General features: G+C 36.7%; 1 protein-coding gene across 1 annotated transcript; it reads left to right on the top strand.

The window, feature by feature from the left end:
* Nucleotides 1-2879: 2879 nt before the first annotated feature.
* LOC103984788 (uncharacterized) lies at nucleotides 2880-18411 on the top strand. The gene is made up of 14 exons (XM_018826244.2): nucleotides 2880-3119; nucleotides 4081-4629; nucleotides 4777-5937; nucleotides 6665-6989; nucleotides 8273-8528; nucleotides 8650-8866; nucleotides 9795-10141; nucleotides 10857-11390; nucleotides 11923-13123; nucleotides 13240-13593; nucleotides 13738-13975; nucleotides 14283-16924; nucleotides 17024-17160; nucleotides 17972-18411. The coding sequence occupies exons 1-14, from the start codon at nucleotides 2997-2999 to the stop codon at nucleotides 18270-18272; spliced, it is 8385 nt and encodes a 2794-aa protein (XP_018681789.2). The 5' UTR covers nucleotides 2880-2996; the 3' UTR covers nucleotides 18273-18411.
* The last annotated feature ends 449 nt before the right edge of the window (nucleotides 18412-18860 follow it).

Raw genomic sequence — 18860 nt, 5'->3', positions numbered from 1 at the left:
TGAGTACTGTATCGCTATTTTATATCGTGCAAAACACCGTTATAAGAGGAAGAAAACGAATTAATGGTCATTCTACAAAGAACCCAATAAAAAAAAGATGTTAAAAAATCAATAAATAAATAATGATATCATCTCTCTAAATACAAAAAATATTTAGATAAATAATAATAGCATCTCTCTGATTTATCGTTCACAAGTCTTTGAGGAGACATCATAAGATATCAAAAGTTCGAGTTTGCTGTAAGAGCGAATGGTAGAGTAAGTTGTCTACCGTTGTCTCAAACCATTCAGTGGAAATCAAACCACGCGACCAAAGAGACATTCTGGTGCATATGATGCCAATACAAGACTTCACTCTGACCAAAGAAACATACGAATACCATTACCAAGAGAATTCATATGTTCAGTTTGATCTAAGTTCCATCACAGAGCCACAGACAATTGCAATGTAATCAGTATTCAGATGGTGTGACTAAAGAAAAGCAACCATTAAGTGATGATGCATCAAAATTATTCAATAAAAAACCAGTCCTAAAAGTAATCATCATTTTCTGTTTGAGTTCCACCAGCTAGTTTCAGTTTCCCATTCCCAGAGTTCCCTCTCCCTGCATGATAGAAAGATAGATTTAGGAGTCAGCACTCTAAATGACAAGAAGGTAAATTCCACAGGCAAAGAAAGTAGGATGCAGCAACAGAGTACTGGGCAACATAAATTACCCTTCCTGATAAACGAGCAAAACATCTCTATTTGGTGTATATAACAAGTCATACATGTCAACTTCTGTCTGTGACAGAAAATAAATAGACCAATCAAATGTTGGCAGAGGTTATCCTGAAACAACACACATACAACATAATAATTCTTTATAATTAGTAACAATATGTGCTAGAAAATGTTATGTAACTAACATTTCATATTAGAACTCAAAATCACTTTCATATATGATAACCAAAATCATATAGAAGATTTACTCACATCTGCATAATGGCTGGAAGGCTGCTGCTGTCCCTTAAGATTGCTGGTGTCTTTGGCCACTTGTTAGCTTAGCAGGCTCATTTCTTTCATCCATGAATTGCCTAATCTTTACTTCAAAGAAAATGCATTTATGATTGGTAGGATTATTCTCAAAGAACTGAAACACGAGTTGTTCTGTCATCATTACCTTATGTGCACATCTTTGATGGTAGATCTTCAAAGTGGCCTTATCCTCTTTCATGGATGAAACCTTCATAGACAATTATTAAAGCTAGTCAGCGGTGATACGCCAGAAAAATAAACAGAATTGCACAAACAAGATGGCTCAGATGCATTCAAGGCATATGATGGGATCTTCCGAGAGGAAATATGGTTTCTGTTGCTAAATGAATACCAGAGAATACAATCGAACAAGCTATCTCAAAATCAAACAATTCCTACTTCCATTTCCTTATCCAATAACAAATGATTGCTTCAGGAACTTCACTTATGCAAACAAGAGTAAAAGATAATCCACTTGATTACTTAGATCGGAAAGAACACCGATGCTGCTTCCTCATCAAGCACTCTTCCACCATGTTTTCATACCACCCTACGGCTTACATCTAACAAGATCTTCAGATCGTGCAAAGAATCCCCTGTACCTTTTCATTGGACACGGCATCCTTCATCATCAGGGCATCGCACAAACGGTTCAAGTCTTCCAATGATTCTGGCAACATCTCTGCGTTGGCACCGAGCCGCGTCCTTGATGCCCGAGCGCTCAACATGGCTTTCCTCTATAATCACCACAAGATGATCAGAGACCCACCAGAAGAACGAAAAACCAAGACAAACACAAACCTTGCATTTCCCCAGCTCTCCTGGGTGGCTGTGCAGGGAGCTCGATAGAACGTCTGCTGAACCCTGAAGACGAACCTGCATAAAAATGCAGCCTTAAGCCCGGGGGACATCTGACGGAGAACGATGGCCTCTTGGTTTTCCGAAGCCATGTCGAAGGATGGAGAAACCTGAGATTGATGGAGCCAAGAAAGAGGAGAGGGGAGACGAAGAGGAAGGCGGCAGTTAAAGAAGGCTGGGGAGGGAAGACAGGGAGAGTAACGAACTCTTGAAACAAGTGCCAGGTGTACATGGATCTCATCCTTAACTAGATTTGATTCAGGGGTGAGGTCCGGTTTGGCACTTCCAATCCTCTATCTTATGTGCAATTATTTTATCTGAAATCCCATGGCATAATGCCGATACATCGTGTGATAGAATAATACTTGCAAATATCTTGTTGTGCCGTTCTTTTTGTTTATGCATCGCATTAGCACCTCAAGCTTTAACATCAAATATTTTGTTTATTTTAGTTAGCTATGTTGTTCTTAATATGAAATTAACTCTCAATCGAGAGAGGTTTTGATGCTATTCTGTATGACAAAATCGAGTGGAATTAGAAGAAAAAACAGGGGGAAAAATTAATGTGTTGGAATTACGTCGTTTCATGTTTTGTTTTGTATTTAGATTGACGTGGAGGTCGCTTGCTGCATGAAGAAGGAAGCCATCGATGCAGCAGTCCATGGTGGTCTTTGTATGTTGGTGAACTCGTTAGACTGTTCATGGCCGGCTTCGGAGAGGAGAAAGGAATCATCAGAAAAGCATAAAGCGATGGTCGCGTCATCTCCCCACTCTTCCTTTCTTTTTGCTTTCCATCGTGCCTTTGCTGTTCTCTCTCTCTTGACTTGACTTTGCTATGGTCTCTCTCTCTCTCTCTCTCTCTCTCTCTCTCTCTCAGAGTCTACATCGGAAATCAAAAGCTATAAATGCTTCGTAATCCCGACGTACGATCCTTCAAATCACTGGTTAACTCAACTCTTTCGGCCCGCTGCGAAAGGCTTTCCTTGAGCCCGAAGAAACGATCCCATTTAGCTTTCAGAACACTTCTTTCGTTGCCGTGGCACGTTATTTTGCATTTGGACGTCGGAGAACTCTGCGGTTGAAGTTTCGGAGCGCTCGCAGAGGCAAGGGAGTGAGAGGTATGGAGGAGCGAGGGGAGGGCGGGGGCGAAGGACGACCTAGGCCACCTCGAGGAGACCTCGGCGACATCGTTCTTTCTTGGTCGCTGGGTCAGATTCTCGATGAGAACCTCCTCCAGAACCAGGTTTTTGTCGTCGCCCGTTCCGCTGCCGGACTGTAGCATACGAGCCTGTTTATCGTCGTCTTTGATGGGTTTATTGTGCCGCTCTGGTTCCGTTTGCATGTTCAATAGGCGACAGATGCAAAACTACATGCATAACATGGAATCAAAATTCATCTGCTACAATGTTAATTTTGCAGCGTTAGATTTTATATGGCTATTCCTTTTTTTCCTTTCTTCGTGTGAGGCCACACTTCATGGAGAGCCTTTCGATGTGACTTGGTAAAATGAAAGGTGGACTCTTTTCGCTTCAAGAACGATCAGCAAGAGTAGAATTATAGCCGTTTTAACTGAAGCACAATGACCCAGCTTTCTTTTCTCCTCTTGTGATTCTTGAGCTTCATGTATGCTTCTACGTTTCCTTTCTCACTAACCATGGATTTGGAAAACTTGTTGTGTTATTAGATTGTTTGCAACTGTTATCTTGGGGAGTAAACATGATTATCTTGATTCAATGTGTTTTTTGTTAGATTCTTTTTTCTGCTTGAGCTCTTCAATTATAAGTTTCAAGTTTCCTTGTGCTGCCACTAGAATTGGTCTTAGGTTCCACATAAACTTTGCAGGTAGCTTGACATCTCAGTAAAACTGTTGCAGGACAAGATGATCATAAAAATCAAGATTTTGTGTGTAAAATCTCAAGTCGAAAATAACATGAATGGAATTTTTATTGTTCATGCCTATCAGGATCTGGAAGTTTTCCTTGATGGACTAATTTTGACATATTTATAATTGGAATTTATGTTTTTTCTCCAGCAGTCGTGATGTTATTTTTTGTTATAATTAAAATTTTATCTGGTCTATTTTGTCCAATTAAGATAGTAAACTTGACTCTTTTTAGTAGTTAGAAGTCATTGCCTTTGTCCAATTAAGAAACAAATGTGTCTCATAAGCTTCAGTAACTTTTCTTGTTTATCTTCTGCTGTAGGTGGTGAAGATACCATCTATGTTTCTATCAATTGAACATTATTTTGGATCTTTTGCTGCTCCTTTGATGGAAGAGACACGTGCAGAAATACACTCTTCTTTGGTTGATATTTCAAAAGCTCCTCGAGCAAAGATACTCGCCATAGAAAACGGACAGAGAAAATCCAAAACTACTCAGGAGTATTATATTGACGTTGAATTTCTCAACAATCACATAGATTGTGGAAGTCAAAATTATAAGGCACGGAATGGTGATCTTTTCATTCTATCAAGTATGAAGCCAGAGGATGTCAGGGATTTCAATAGATACAATGTTGCTTGTTGCTTAGCGTTGGTTACCGAGGTTTCAATGGATGATGATGTTCAGAAGGGTTTTGTTGTGAAATTATATAAGTTCACTGATGTGGAATATGATATGGGTAACTTCAAATTTGCATTATTTCTGACTAACTTATTGACAAATATTCGGATATGGAAAGCACTTTGTTTCACATCAGGAATGAATAACAACATCAGGATCATCAATGAAGTTCTGTCACCCAGGCCAATGGTAAAGATGACCATGTTTTCAAGTTTCTTTTGTCATTTATTTTCTTATGTACTTCTATGCATTTTATCTGCACTTAAAGCATTTAGTAACCGTTACATTTGTCCTTACTAGATGACGATAGATATATTTCTTCCTATTTCCTTGCAGGTGACCGCCACATGTGACACTAGTGTATCTGGAGTGAATGACTATTGGTTTACTAAATTATTGGATAAATTATGTTCATTTGATCTGAATCTGTCACAAATAGAAGCTGTACGGGCTGCAATTCATGCAACAGGATGCAGAGATTCACACTGTGTGGAACTTGTATGGGGCCCTCCAGGAACAGGGAAGACAAAGACAGTTAGTGCTATGCTGTGGGCATTCTTGCATATGAAATGCAGAACCCTTACCTGTGCTCCAACAAATGTTGCAGTAGTTGGGGTCTGTTCTCGTCTACTTCAGTTGATCAAATACACTGATGAAAAGGATAAACTACATGGGCTGCCATCTTCCCTTGGGGATGTACTTCTATTTGGAAACAGTGAGCGTATGGAAATAGATGATGAGCTCCAAGATGTGTTTTTGGATTATCGTGTTGAGCAACTTGTTGATTGCTTTGCACCATCAACAGGATGGAAATATAGGATATCTTCAGTGGTCAGTTTGCTTGAGGACTGCAGTTGTATGTACCATATGTTTCTTGAAAATAGCCACAAGGAGGAAGCCTTAACCTTTACAAATTTCTTTAAGAAGCAATTCAATGCAGTGGTCACACCTCTTGAAAATTGTATAAGGAATTTGTGGATCCATACAAATTGCATTTCATCAGGCAACATAACTGAAATATCCTCTCTCCTGAATTTGCTTGAAACGATGCATAACTTGTTATGTGACAAAGAACTTAGTGATGATGAATTGAAAGAGGTCCTTCTACCAGATAACTCAAAATGTTTACTGACAAAAAGTATTCACGACCCTGCCTCTCTAGAACATGGATTTTCTACCAGTAAACGATTGTCTGAAGCTAGAGTTGAATCTCTTTGTCTATTGAGAGTTCTTCAGAGCTCTCTTTCGCTACCTAATACTGTGGACAGTAGCCAAATCCGCACTTATTGTCTTCAAAGTGCCTCACTTATATTTTGCACTGCTTCTAGTTCTTCTATGTTGCATCATGTGGAGATGAATCCTCTTCATATTGTAGTTATTGATGAAGCTGCTCAACTTAAGGAATGTGAATCAGTGATTCCACTACGGCTTAATAGGCTGAACAATGCCATTTTGGTGGGAGATGAGTGTCAGTTGCCATCAACCGTGAAAAGCCAGGTTTATCTGTAACTACACCTATGGACATCAGTAGCAATATTAAATACTCATAGCATTGTAAGTTTGTCATAAGCATACAATGTGGTTTATTTCAGAAACTGTTTTACAGCAGTTGGAGTCTAATGTATACACTTCAGGACCTCAACTTAGGGATGACAACCAGGCATAGTAGTTTTTCTTTATTCTACTCATCTCATCTTTCTATTCAAAAATCCCATCCAGTTCTCACCCCATCCATGTCTTCGGTCAATAATTATAATATCATCTTCAGTCCATAAAAGAGCTGACTATATTAGGTTTTCCTGCACTGCCTCCATGTAATTAGCTTCTGGGTATACATGTGCTATTATTGACATTTTTTAAGTTAAATTTACTAGAAACCAAAGGGAAACTATTCGTATGAAATTTCTGTTTGGATTTTCATAGGACGTGATAGGCCCAAAACAGGGGTATGTAACACTGCTCTTGCACCTGAAAAGAAAAATACGAACCTTGCACCATTCCCTACCAGTTGTTAGTAATTATACCCAACCTAGTCCCATGCCACATCAAAACTTGACCCAACCCATTTGTGCTGGCTCATCTGGTGCACTAATTTTGTCAGTTTTGAAGGTGGTATTACCTACTTGAGGTTCACTGACAAAGTATCTTTTTTTATGTTTCACATATTTCATGTTCTTGTTACTGATAACAATTTTTTCTTTGTTTTCTTAATTCTGTTCCCCAGGTTAGCAAGGATGCAGGTTTTGGTGTTAGCCTCTTTGAAAGGTTAAGTTCTGTGGGCCAAAGGAAGCACCTTCTCAACATGCAATACCGCATGCACCCTTCAATCAGCTTATTCCCAAATTTCAGATTTTACAAGAAACAAATTCTTGATGGCCCAAATGTTGAGGGCATCAATTACAACAAAAATTATAAGGACCTAAAATTTGGTGCTTACGCTTTTCTAAATGTTGCCGATGGGATAGAAGAGGTGGATGAACATGGGAATAGCAAGAGAAACTTGGTTGAAGTTGTTGTTGTACTGCATTTGGTCCAAAGACTATTTATACGTATGTTTTCTTCATGTTTTAAAGTTTATCTTTTAAAATTTTTAATAGCACAAATGATGCTTTTGCATTTTTCTTTTTTTTTTTCATGCCATAATCTATTCTTGCTCTATTTGTCATGAAGAATCCCTTTTTTTCATGCGTAATTTCAGGGACCTAAACAATCTGTCTGCTTAGTTCTATCATTTTCTTTTACACAATGCAGCCTAATGCACCAACCTTGACTACTGTTTGCTAAATAACTTTTTTTATGTAGTACTTTAGTACTCAACACAAACTTACTCATATATTGGCAGCATAAGTCTGCATCCCAGAACATCCTTTCCCCCAGGGGAGGTCGATTGTCCTGAATTGGCAACAAAAAGGCATGATAAAATTGGATGAACTCGTTCTTAGAAAATAACCAGTACCTTTAATTTTTTTTATATCTAGACTTTGAGGAGCTTGGTGGACTTTTATGCCAACATTCAGATTTCAGACCATTGGCCTTGATTTTCTTTAAACCAAGAACATATGCGAGTGATATTTTACTTGTTCAGAAGAGTAGATTCAAGTTGACCATGTTATGTAACTATGTCAAGGCATGACACAAAAACAAAAAAGAAATATAGGGAGACAAACTGAATTGTGTGAGAAGATGAAATTTTATTCTGGGGTGTGACTTTTTAGCTGGACTAGCCTGCATAATCTGGAGAACATTCAAGATTTCTAAGACCCCCATTACTTGACTTTCTATTCTATTCCATTTTTGCAATTTAATGGAAATGTAATTCAGAAAATATCAGCTACTGGTTGCTTTTTGTGTGTGGCTTTAATTTTGTTTAGTTATAATTTTTTGGCTATTATGCTATTCTATATGGTCTGAATCAAAATGATAAACTTAAGAAGTTAATGCTTAAAAGAGTCAATGAATTGTAGCTATTCGTAGTATTAAACCGAAGAACATATTAAACTTGATCTGAGCATATGCGATGTCAGAAGATTTTTTATTAAGCATGCAGAATGAGAAGAAGGCTGACAAAATTATGCTGTTTTAGGAAGAACTAGTTTGAAGTCTTTCCTATTGATACTAACTTTGTTAAACCATTCCTTCTCTCTTTAGTGGATCGTCCACATAGGATGTGTGAATTGACAATTCTCCTTCAGTCAATTATACCTAATTCTTTGCCAGGGCTATGGTTGTTATGCTAGCAAATATTATATAACTATATCAAGGAACAGTTTCCTGATGAACTGATCATGTAGTTTTTTCCACCTGTCATGGATGTGTTCTCTTGTTTTTACAGATTGGGAAGCTTCTGGTCAAATACTTAGCATTGGAGTCATTTCACCATATAGTTCTCAAGTAAATGCAATCAAGGAAAAACTTGGAAACAAATATGGGGCATATGATGGCTTTAGGATAAGAGTGAAGTCTATTGATGGATTTCAAGGTGAAGAGGATGATGTTATTATACTTTCGACGGTGAGGTCTAGTGATAAAGCTAATATTGGTTTTCTTCAAGATCATCAAAGGACTAATGTTGCTTTGACAAGGGCTAGGTACTCTTCACATAGCCACACAAGAATGTTAAATGACAGTCACAATTATGCTTGTAAATGCTTATTTATATTTCCAGAAGCCTTTATGTTGTTAAGATCAAGTGGTTTATGCTTATTGTAGGCACTGTCTCTGGATTGTGGGAAATGCAAAAACATTAGAAAGAAGTGACACCATATGGAAATGCTTAGTTCTTGATGCAAAGGCACGAAAATGTTATTTCGATGCTAATGATGATGTCTGTTTGGCTAAATCAATTTTGCATGTAAAGCATGAACTTGATCAGCTTGATGATTTGCTAAGATCAGATTCAGTTCTTCTCAGCGGTTCAAGATGGAAGGTATACCCTTCAATTACAAGAATTATTGAAGAGTATTTAGCTGTCTTTTTTTGCTTTCTTGTGAAATTTACCAGGAAAATTGTTAACTTTATTACTTATGCACTTTATCATTTTCATTTTTGTTGCCAGTAAATAAGTAGAGATGTTTCCACCTTGTTTCTGTTTGTGAAGACTTAAGAAGGAATGTAGTAGCACAGAAAATGAAAAATAGAAAAGAAATAAACAATACAATTGACATCGAACCACAAATAAACAGGAACATTGTCCAAAATATTCCATCGAAGGACATTGAATAGAAAACCAAGTACTAAACAAGAAATATACAATTAAACATCAACTGAATATTTTCCAAAATAGCATAACCAAGAAGCTCAAAAACTTTAATACAGTAGTATGTTCATGCATCTTCATGTGTATCGTCTCATTAGGGCATTTCATTAAGTTTAGATACAACTTCTATAGGTGAAGCACCAACATTATCTGTTGTAGTCCATATTGACATTTGTCTCAATGTTTTGCAATTTTAAAATTAGTACATATGCTGTTTTATAGAATAGTTTAAAATTAGTAGGCAATACTGTACAACTTTATTGAGCAGAACATGATTTTTATGGATGCAAACTTACAGTAATATCCTATATACTGCCCAATTCACTGGTCATATAGTTTTATAGTAAGGAGACTAATTTCTTTTCATGATTAGTGTAATTTATAGATACATTTCTTCAGAGAAGATGACTTTTAGTGTGGTCAGGCCCCCCTCTGGTGCCCACTGCCTGACTTGGTGCATGTTTTTACATCCCACATTTTGTTATGTGACTGGCTTTTATAGTTTGTTATGTTCAAATGTTTGATTTTGATGTTCTGTTGACTATTTTTATAAGCATGCAAAATGCTAATCAGATTATCTTTCTTGTACAATATACAGGTGCTGTTTAGTGATGACTTCAAAAAGTCCTTTTTAAGATTGAGACAGCTTCATGCTAAGCAGGAAGTAATTCATTTGCTGCTAAGGCTTTCCAAAGGTTTGCGGTCAAAATCTAAAATACAAGGCATATCTGATTCATTTGATCTTGTAAGAATTTCAAGGGTTAAGGATCTTTATCTCATCTGGACTGTTGACATCATTAAGGATGAAAGATATGTCCAGGTAATAAAGGTGTGGGATCTCCGACCATTTGAACAGATTGCAAGACTTGTATCACGTCTTGATCATATATTTTCAACGTACACAGAGGTTTATTTGAAACACTGCAAAGCTGCTTGTGTTGAAGGGTATATTCACTTTTCTTAGCTGCAATGAATTTCGCATTCTTCATCATTGTTCTATAATTTCTGATATCTTTCTTTTTCCTGCGACTGAACTGCACTCATAATTGACATTTACTCTTTTGCCTATTTGATTATAAACAGCTTTAAAACATGATAACAATGCATAACCAACATCAGTTGGCTGCAAAATAATTCCTAGCTAAACCAAGCATACCCTGACTAGGTCAATGTTCACATTAGCTGATTCTTTTGAGTTACACTTTTAATCATGTCAAAAGTTGGACATTATAAAAAATATGGTTCAAGAACATTTATGTTTGTACAAATTATTAGTATTATGCCCTTTTAAGTTTTAACTATACATCTTAAACTATGTTTGTACTTCTAAGAATTGCAATCTTGGCAGTTGAGACGTGCTTAACCTAATTTTCCTCATGCTTTTCCTTGGCTTGATCATTAAATATATTACCTAAGTCTAAAGCAAATCTTGATATGATACTCCAGTGTTCAGTTTAATTATAGCTGACCTTTGATATTGCTAGGCACTGTCATTCTATGGTTCAGTTTGAAACAACATATTTAAATAAGTTATATTATTATTTTTCTATCGTTAGCAGTATTTTGTTCTTTGTTATTTGTGAGGTTTATTGTATATTCTTGTTTCTGCAGCCATTTTTTTCTCCTCTCTGTTTAATATAATTTTGCTGGTACTTAATAGGAATCTTGAAGTGCCGATGAGTTGGAATGTTGTCTGCGATATGATTCGTTACAAGACATTAAAAAAAGCCAGATCAACTACAGAGGAAGATGCTGTACAATTGGATTCATCGAGTCATATGGAGGATTCAAAAGTCAATGAGAGCCTTCTATTAATGAAATTCTATTCCTTATCATCTAGAGTAGTAAGGCATTTGTTAATAGCTAATGATGGGACTGATGTATTTATTCCATTCGAACTAAATGATCAAGAAAAGGAGATAATCCTTTTTCCACTAAGCACTTTTATTTTAGGTCGGTCAGGGACAGGGAAAACAACAATACTGACCATGAAACTAATTCAGAAGGAACAACTGTATTCTATTGCTTCCGAAGGTGCTTCTGAAATTTTTGGTTTATCTGATGCTGCTGACAGAAGTGTTGTACTAAAGAAGCATTCTAGTCCAAATAAAGGACATTTCTTAAAGCAGGTTTTTCTTACTGTTAGCTCCAAACTATGTTCTGCAATCAGGAGCCACATATGCCAACTGCAAAGGTCTGCTGCCTGTGGAATCTTTACATCTAGAACTGATCATTTTTTTTCCATTTGATTTAAAATTTTAATGAATGTTATCCTCATCATCAGTTCATAGTTAAGTGGAAGTTTTTATTTGTCTTTAGCTATTAGGAGTCGTATTCTTTTACTATTATTTACTCAGAGCTTGTAGGTTATGATGTTTAAGGACACTTTTACTGCCATTCTAATTTCAAGGCTTACTATAAATACCATTGAATTTTGAACTTAATCTGCAAATCGAATTGTAGCCTAGATTGCTGGTATTTTTGCCCTTTAAAAGTTGTAGCTTCGATTGGTTTATTATTTTACCTCATTTCTTATACATCTTGAGCCACCAGATCTTCACCATGATTGGTGGTATATTTTCCCTTTAAAACTTGCACATTACCAATTGGTCTTTTTCAATACAGAAAATGAGTTATCTAAGATTAACAGTGGTTTTAAGGCATGGCTCGTCTATATCTCTAGTGCTTTTGAGTCTATTAACCATGGTTTGTTGCAATGTTTCCAGCATTGCTTCTGGTTATGACTTTTGTGGTCCAGCAATTTCTCTGGAGATGAATGATAAAAGTGAATTATCTGATTTATTAGATATACCTGACAGTTTTACTAGTCTAAAGCAAGAGCATTACCCTTTGGTCATTACATTTCGGAAGTTTCTGATGATGCTTGATGGCACTTTCAATTCTTTCTTTGACAAGTACTACAATAAGTGGGGAGTTATACCAAACCAAAGAGGATGTGCAAAGTCATTTGCCTTGCAATCTCTTATCCAGAGTAAAGAAGTCAACTATGATAAATTTGTTGGGTCCTATTGGCCCCATTTTAATAAACAGCTTACTAAAACAGTCAATCCATCCACTGTTTTCACACAGATAATTTCCCACATCAAGGGTGGAATGGATTCAGGAACAGTTCATGCTGGTAAACTTAAAAGGGAAGATTACCTTCTTTTGTCAGAGAAGCGAGTCTCAACTTTAAGCAGAGAAACTAGAGAGACAATATATGACATTTTTATTGATTATGAGAATAAAAAACTTCTATATGGGGAATTTGATTTGTCTGATTTTGTCAATGACCTGCATCAACAGCTTGCTCGCAATGGCTTTGCAGGGGATATGATTGATTTTGTTTATATTGATGAGGTTCAGGATCTCACTTTAAGACAGATTGGACTTCTTAGGTATGTCTGTAAGAACTTCGAGGAAGGCTACACTTTTGCAGGAGACACAGCACAGACTATTGCCAGAGGAATTGATTTCCGGTTTGAGGATATCCGTTCCCTTTTCTATACGGAGTTCCTTTCAGAGGTCAATAGTGGATATCAGCAGAAAAAGAAGGAAAGAGAAATACATGTGACAGATTTGTTTCAGTTAAATCAAAACTTTCGAACTCATGCTGGTATTTTGGGATTGGCCCAGAGCATTATGGACCTCCTTTACTACTTCTTCCCACTGAGTGTTGATAAATTGATTCCAGAGTTTAGTTTAATATGTGGAGAAGCACCTGTATTGCTTGAATCTAGTAATGATGAGAATGCTATTCTTACTATTTTTGGAAACAGTGGTAGCGGTCAGAGATGCCTGAGTGGATTTGGAGCTGAACAAGTCATTCTCGTCCGTGATACTGTCACCAAGGAGCAAATATTTGATCAAATTGGGAAACAAGCTCTTGTTCTGACTATATTAGAATGTAAGGGCCTTGAATTTGAGGTAACTATCTACTGGATGTTGTTTAACTTCAAGTGTGTGTATATATTGATTTAACAAAAATAATGACAACCACAATGTTTTTTGGATCATCATAACTAATTTGATATACTGTGCAGGATGTTTTGCTTTATAATTTCTTTGGAACTTCACCACTGAAAAAGAAGTGGAGAGTAACATACGAGTATATGAAGCACCGTGATATTCTTGAACCTTCTGTTTCAAGGACATTTCCTTCATTTGAACTGGAAAGACACAATCTTCTTTGTTCGGAATTGAAGCAGCTCTATGTTGCCATAACTCGCACAAAGCAGAGACTCTGGATTTGTGAGAATACCGATGAGTATTCTAAACCGATGTTTGATTATTGGAAGAGGCTATGCCTTGTCCAAGAAAGACACTTGGATTCTTCCCTTGCACAGGCCATGAAGGTAGCAAGTAGTGCAGAGGATTGGAGATTACGTGGTATTGAGGTTTGTGTTTCATATGCTTATTGGTGTGAAACAGCCATTTGCATATTTACTTTCTATTTACTTAAGGCTTTACCTGAAATATAAATATACTGTAAATTCTCAAGGATTAATCATCAAACCATAATTTTTTTTTCTCTTTTTCAGCTATTTAATGAGGGGAACTTTGATCTGGCTGCTGTGTGCTTTGAGAAAGCTGGGGATGAATACAACGAAAAGTGGGCTAAGGCAGCAGGTCTTGTTGCGCATGCTGACCATGTTATCTCTACAAATACGGATATGGGTGAGATTGCCCTAAAAAGAGCTGCTGAGATCTATGAATCCATTGACAAACTAGAAAGTGCTGCTACCTGTTACATTAAATTGAATGACTTCAAAGAAGCAGGTTACATATACGGAGACTATCGTCTTTATCTTCTGCATTTCTTATTTGAGTTCTTTCAATAGGCATGCTATTTGATTGGATTGTAGCATTTAACGTTGTTGTCGTGTTAACATAAGATGTTAGTTTCATAGAAATATAAAAATTGAAATCTATTTTAGCATGTTAACTACTGCTTAACATTAAACAAAGTCCTTTTTTTTTCCTGACATGTTTATGCCAGACTCCAACATTTCCTAAAACTTCAACTTTCCTCATGAATATCATATACTTGTGTTATCCTTTCTTTATTTGATCGTCATTTATGCAGGTATGATTTATATGGAGAAATGTGGCATATCAAGGCTTAAAGATGCGGGGGACTGTTTTGCAATGGCAGAGTGTTGGACTGATGCTGCTCATGCATATGCTAAAGGAAAATTCTTATCAGAATGCCTATTAGTTTGTTCCAAGGGGAGGATTTTTGAGACAGGATTGAAAATTATTGAACAATGGAATGAAGCTTCTTGTACTGATGGAAGACAGAAGCATGAACTGAATGAGATGATATCATCTTATCTGGAGAATTGTACCCAACACTATCTAGAGCTTGGAGATATTCAATGCATGATGATGTTTGTTAAAGCTTTCCAGTCAAATGATGTACGTCTGCGTTTCCTGGATGTAGTTCATCATTTCTTGAAGTCCAATAATCGTATTGATGATTTGCTAACTGTGGAGCTAGAATTAGGAAACTATATAGAGGCTGCAAGCATTGCAAGAAACAAAGGAAATATGTTATTAGAGGCAGAGATCCTTGATAAAGCTAACTGTTTTGAGGAGGCAACTACGTTGCTTCTTTTACATGTTCTTATGAGCTCACTTTGGTCATCTGGAAGCAAGGGGTGGCCACTGAAGAGATATGCAGAAAAGGAGAACCATTTGATGAAAGCAAAAGAACTAGCACAGTGGAAGTCAGGTTCATTTCAGGAATATGTTTTCCTGGAAGCAGATATATTATCAGATAGAGAGAAAAGCTTGTCTGACATGTCAAGACACTTGGTTGAGGCTCAAAAGCACCGCAACCTTAGACAGGAAGTATTTAGCAGTCGAGCAATACTTGACGTCCATATTGAATCGAAACCCTTTAAATTTCTCCATGGACAAGTTTCAGTCTTTGATTCTGACAAGCATGTGAATGATATTATATCTCAAAAGTGCCTCTCTGTTGATACAATGATGTATGCTTGGAACCTTTGGAAAGCAGTGATACTGGATCTGCTGTCCCACCTTGATGACCCTAAATTAACCAAAGATGGCTCAAGGTATGAAGAGTTCTATCTTGAATATTTTGGTGTCAGAACATTGGATGAAAAAAACATGTATTTTATCCAAAATCCAGAAGCCTATTGGGTAAAAAATACTGTAAAATTTTCTCTAGTAAAGAAAAAAAACCTGGTTTGGTTGAGTGCCAGCGAGTGCATATCATGTGCTAAAAGTTATTGGAGTACTGAGTTATTTTCAGTTGGTATGAAATTACTTGATTGTTTGCAAGCCCTGCATAACTTTTATGTGCAAAAGAATCTATATTCATTCTGCAGAGGGAGGATGGCCATTTGGATATATGAAGTTGCCAAGTTCCTTATTGAGTCAGAATTAACATCAGCAAGTAGTATGAATAAGAGTAGTATGAATAAGGTACATGGATACTACAATTTGTCCCAAACTTGGTACTTTGACATAATTTTCCCATTAGACTGGAGAAATGACACAATGGAAAATGTGATATTTCTTCATGAAAACAAGACTGCTATGGAGATAATTGATGTCTCCCTTACTGGAATCCTAGAACGTAGGAATGGTAAACTGACACATGGGCAAATTGGTAGGCTGGTGATGTTGCTCTTTCTCACAGGACAATTATCTGATGAATTGTTCAAAATGATCATGAACTGCTTGACTGATATGCAACCTTGGAGAGATTTTATTGAACAATATAGAACTTTTTTGAATTTCGGATTTGCAAGGTTTCCTGTAATATCCACTTTTGAGAGCGCATTGCAAAGTTCGTTTAACGTATATTGGAAAAATGAGATTGATTACCTGTCGCCTCACTGCTTTATCTACCTTATTGAGTGCCTAACGTTTTTTGCATCATCATGCCGGGGTCTTGGTGGACATTTTTTTACTACAAAATCTTCTCTCCTTGAAATGATCAAATGCCATGGTTGTAAGGGCTATATGACGGCTTGCTTGTCTTCAGTCCCTGATCTCTCGCAGAACACTGTCCAATTGTCACTCGGATACATAATAGAAACCATCAAAATCCTTCTAGGAGATAAACATCAGTTATTTGCCTGGATGAACAAGTCTTCCATGCGTAGGGAATCATATCCTCTACTTGCACTAAAACTGGTTATTATACTTTATCTGACTCACTTGAATGCTGGAAGGAGTACTTATGCAATTGGGAGGTTTCTTTCGGAGAATAAAATATATGAAGATTTGCCTAAGGCGTTCTCAGTGCAGCTTCTTCACCAAGCAAAAAATTATGGAGCTGGTGGTAGTTTTCAGTTTATAGGAGTATTTGCTGAGGCATTACGAATGGTGGGAAATTCTTTAGTCATAGTCTGTTCTGCAGAAAGTCCTGTGATGCTCTCAAGTTTGAATGCTTTGACTATTAACTCCGAGCACTTACGGTGCACAGAAAAAGTTTTTGCCCTATTGTTTCCAGAAAAGAAAATGATATTTCAGAGCAAACAATCAGAAAGAAAACCAATAGAAAAAGGCTCTATTGTAATTGATCCTTCCAATAATAGAAACCAGGAAGTTGACTCTATACCTTCAAATGTTTCACATGAGAAAGATCAAGGTCCAGGACTTGGAGACCGAGAATTTGGTAAGGAACTCGCAGAACAATGCAAACATTTCAGGCAGAAGCTTGAAGAATTTCTATCTGGGAAATATGATGATGTAAGGGAGTTGCTAATATTATCTATTGTTTTTACTGCCTCATACATATTGAGTTTATCTTATGAACTAATGGTGTTTACTTTTGATGTTAAATCAAAGGTCGAGGATACTATTAATATATTTGGCACCACAATGAATTGGATAAAACAGAAAGACCAATTGAAGGATTCTGAAGGGCACTTGATGGCAGAAATGAGGAATTTGCATGTTGAACTCCAATTGCTTGCTACAATGAGGTGATGTATTAAACAGATGGCTATCAATTGTTCTAGAGGCATCACCACAATTAAGAACTACACTAGGAATTAGAAATTTGTACAACATGATGTTCTCTTGTGTTGTTTTTCTCCTAATTTGCTTCGTTTTCAATTTACTTACTGTTAAAACTAGAATATTTCTTTATTTCAGAATAATTCTTAATGTCATTCTTTGGTAGGCTCATTACATTGTTCGAATGTTAGTTTACTCAGCTAGGCACTATCAGCAGCACTCAGTTTTATGGTAATTTAAGCAAACTTCATACAACTTCCGGTTTCATTTCTTAAGGTATCCTCCGCCCTTTCCAGTTGTAAATCACATGTATCAGTAATTCTTTTCAGTGATACAATGGATTTTGCAAAGTTAACATTACTGGCTTCTTGGAACCCCTCGTGCTATTTAAAGTATCACTTGTCATTTTAAGATCAAACATTTTATATCTTTGCATACATATTTATTTCAATAGTTGTTTGAAAGTTTCTGACATCTTTAATGGAGTGATTATGTTACTAATGACATCTGGTGCACCAAGCCATTTTTCAAAAAAAGTGAAAAAAATGAAACAATCAACTTTAGGATATAAATTGGTTTGCGAGTTATAATGGAATTGTAGATGCAAATTAGACTTAAAGAATAACTAATGTATCGTCGAACAAATTAGAGTGGCAAGCCATATCGCAAGGTAAAATTAAACGAGTCACTACAAAAGAGTTGCAATAGTTTAGTAGGATTCTGATTTCTGATTACACTTTTCGGTATGACATTCTAAACGTTATTTGGTTTTGCCAGGTCTGAAGGAACACAAGAAGGCTGCCCAACAAAAGCAGATCTCTATTCAAAGTGGAAGGGCCTGAGAGCAAGCTTGGAACCTCTAATGGACAAATTAATCCCACAGAAGGAAGCTGTACCCAAGGAAGCATCTCCAAGCGATGACGATAATGATATTGATAACACTCAAGGTTGTGATCCAAACATGAGGGAAGCTGTTGCAATACCTGAGGCTTCTTCAAGCAGTCAAACCAAGGCAAGCAAACATAAAGAAAACAAGAAGTCTAGGAAAAAAGGCAAGGGCAAAGGCAAAAGAAGATAGATTTGTCTCCGGTTAAGGTTTTGAGTATTGCTAATTAGACGACACAGCAGGTTATATTTTGTGTACATACTTATATTTTTGTGTTTCCGCCGCAACAGTACATTTATTAAAGGAAGTTATAAATTGCATGCTTTCTGAATCTGCCAATTCTGTAGCTTGATCGTGCAAACAAAAGTGAGAGTCTAACTTCTGCAGGTGCTATCTGATTCAACTGTGTTTGAATTGACTGAGGCTTATCTATTTTAGCACCAGTTAGATTCTGGCTTATACATTTAATCAACATAATTGTTTTTTTCTTTTAAGAGATCACTAGTCTTTGGTAGTGCATCCTAGTTGGGATGCTTGCAGAAGTCAGCACAGTGTTGAGTGGCATCCACTGCTTACAGCATCCTGTCATCCGCTGCTTGTGTGGCTTTCCTTAGCTAAATCATCAAACGACTACTGCTATCTGGATATTGAAGAAGAATCTGTAACTTGTGAGTCTTTGATCTTCCAGTCTTTTTCACATTGATCAAATTTGAATCGAAATTGATGATCCAACTATTCTCTTCAGCATTTGGCTTAGTCAAATTTGCCCACAACAGGTAA

Source organism: Musa acuminata, chromosome BXJ2-5 (assembly GCF_036884655.1).
Source record: "Musa acuminata AAA Group cultivar baxijiao chromosome BXJ2-5, Cavendish_Baxijiao_AAA, whole genome shotgun sequence".
In the NCBI taxonomy this organism is placed as follows: Eukaryota; Viridiplantae; Streptophyta; class Magnoliopsida; order Zingiberales; family Musaceae; genus Musa; species Musa acuminata.
This window is presented reverse-complemented; position numbering and strand designations above follow the sequence as displayed.

Coding starts and splice junctions, on each gene's coding strand:
- LOC103984788 (XM_018826244.2), top strand. CDS start 2,997: ATGGAGGAGCGAGGGGAGGGCGGGGGCGAAGGACGACCTAGGCCACCT. Junction 13,124..13,239: donor GTAAGGGCCTTGAATTTGAG/GTAACTATCTAC, acceptor TATACTGTGCAG/GATGTTTTGCTTTATAATTT. Junction 13,594..13,737: donor GGAGATTACGTGGTATTGAG/GTTTGTGTTTCA, acceptor TCTCTTTTTCAG/CTATTTAATGAGGGGAACTT.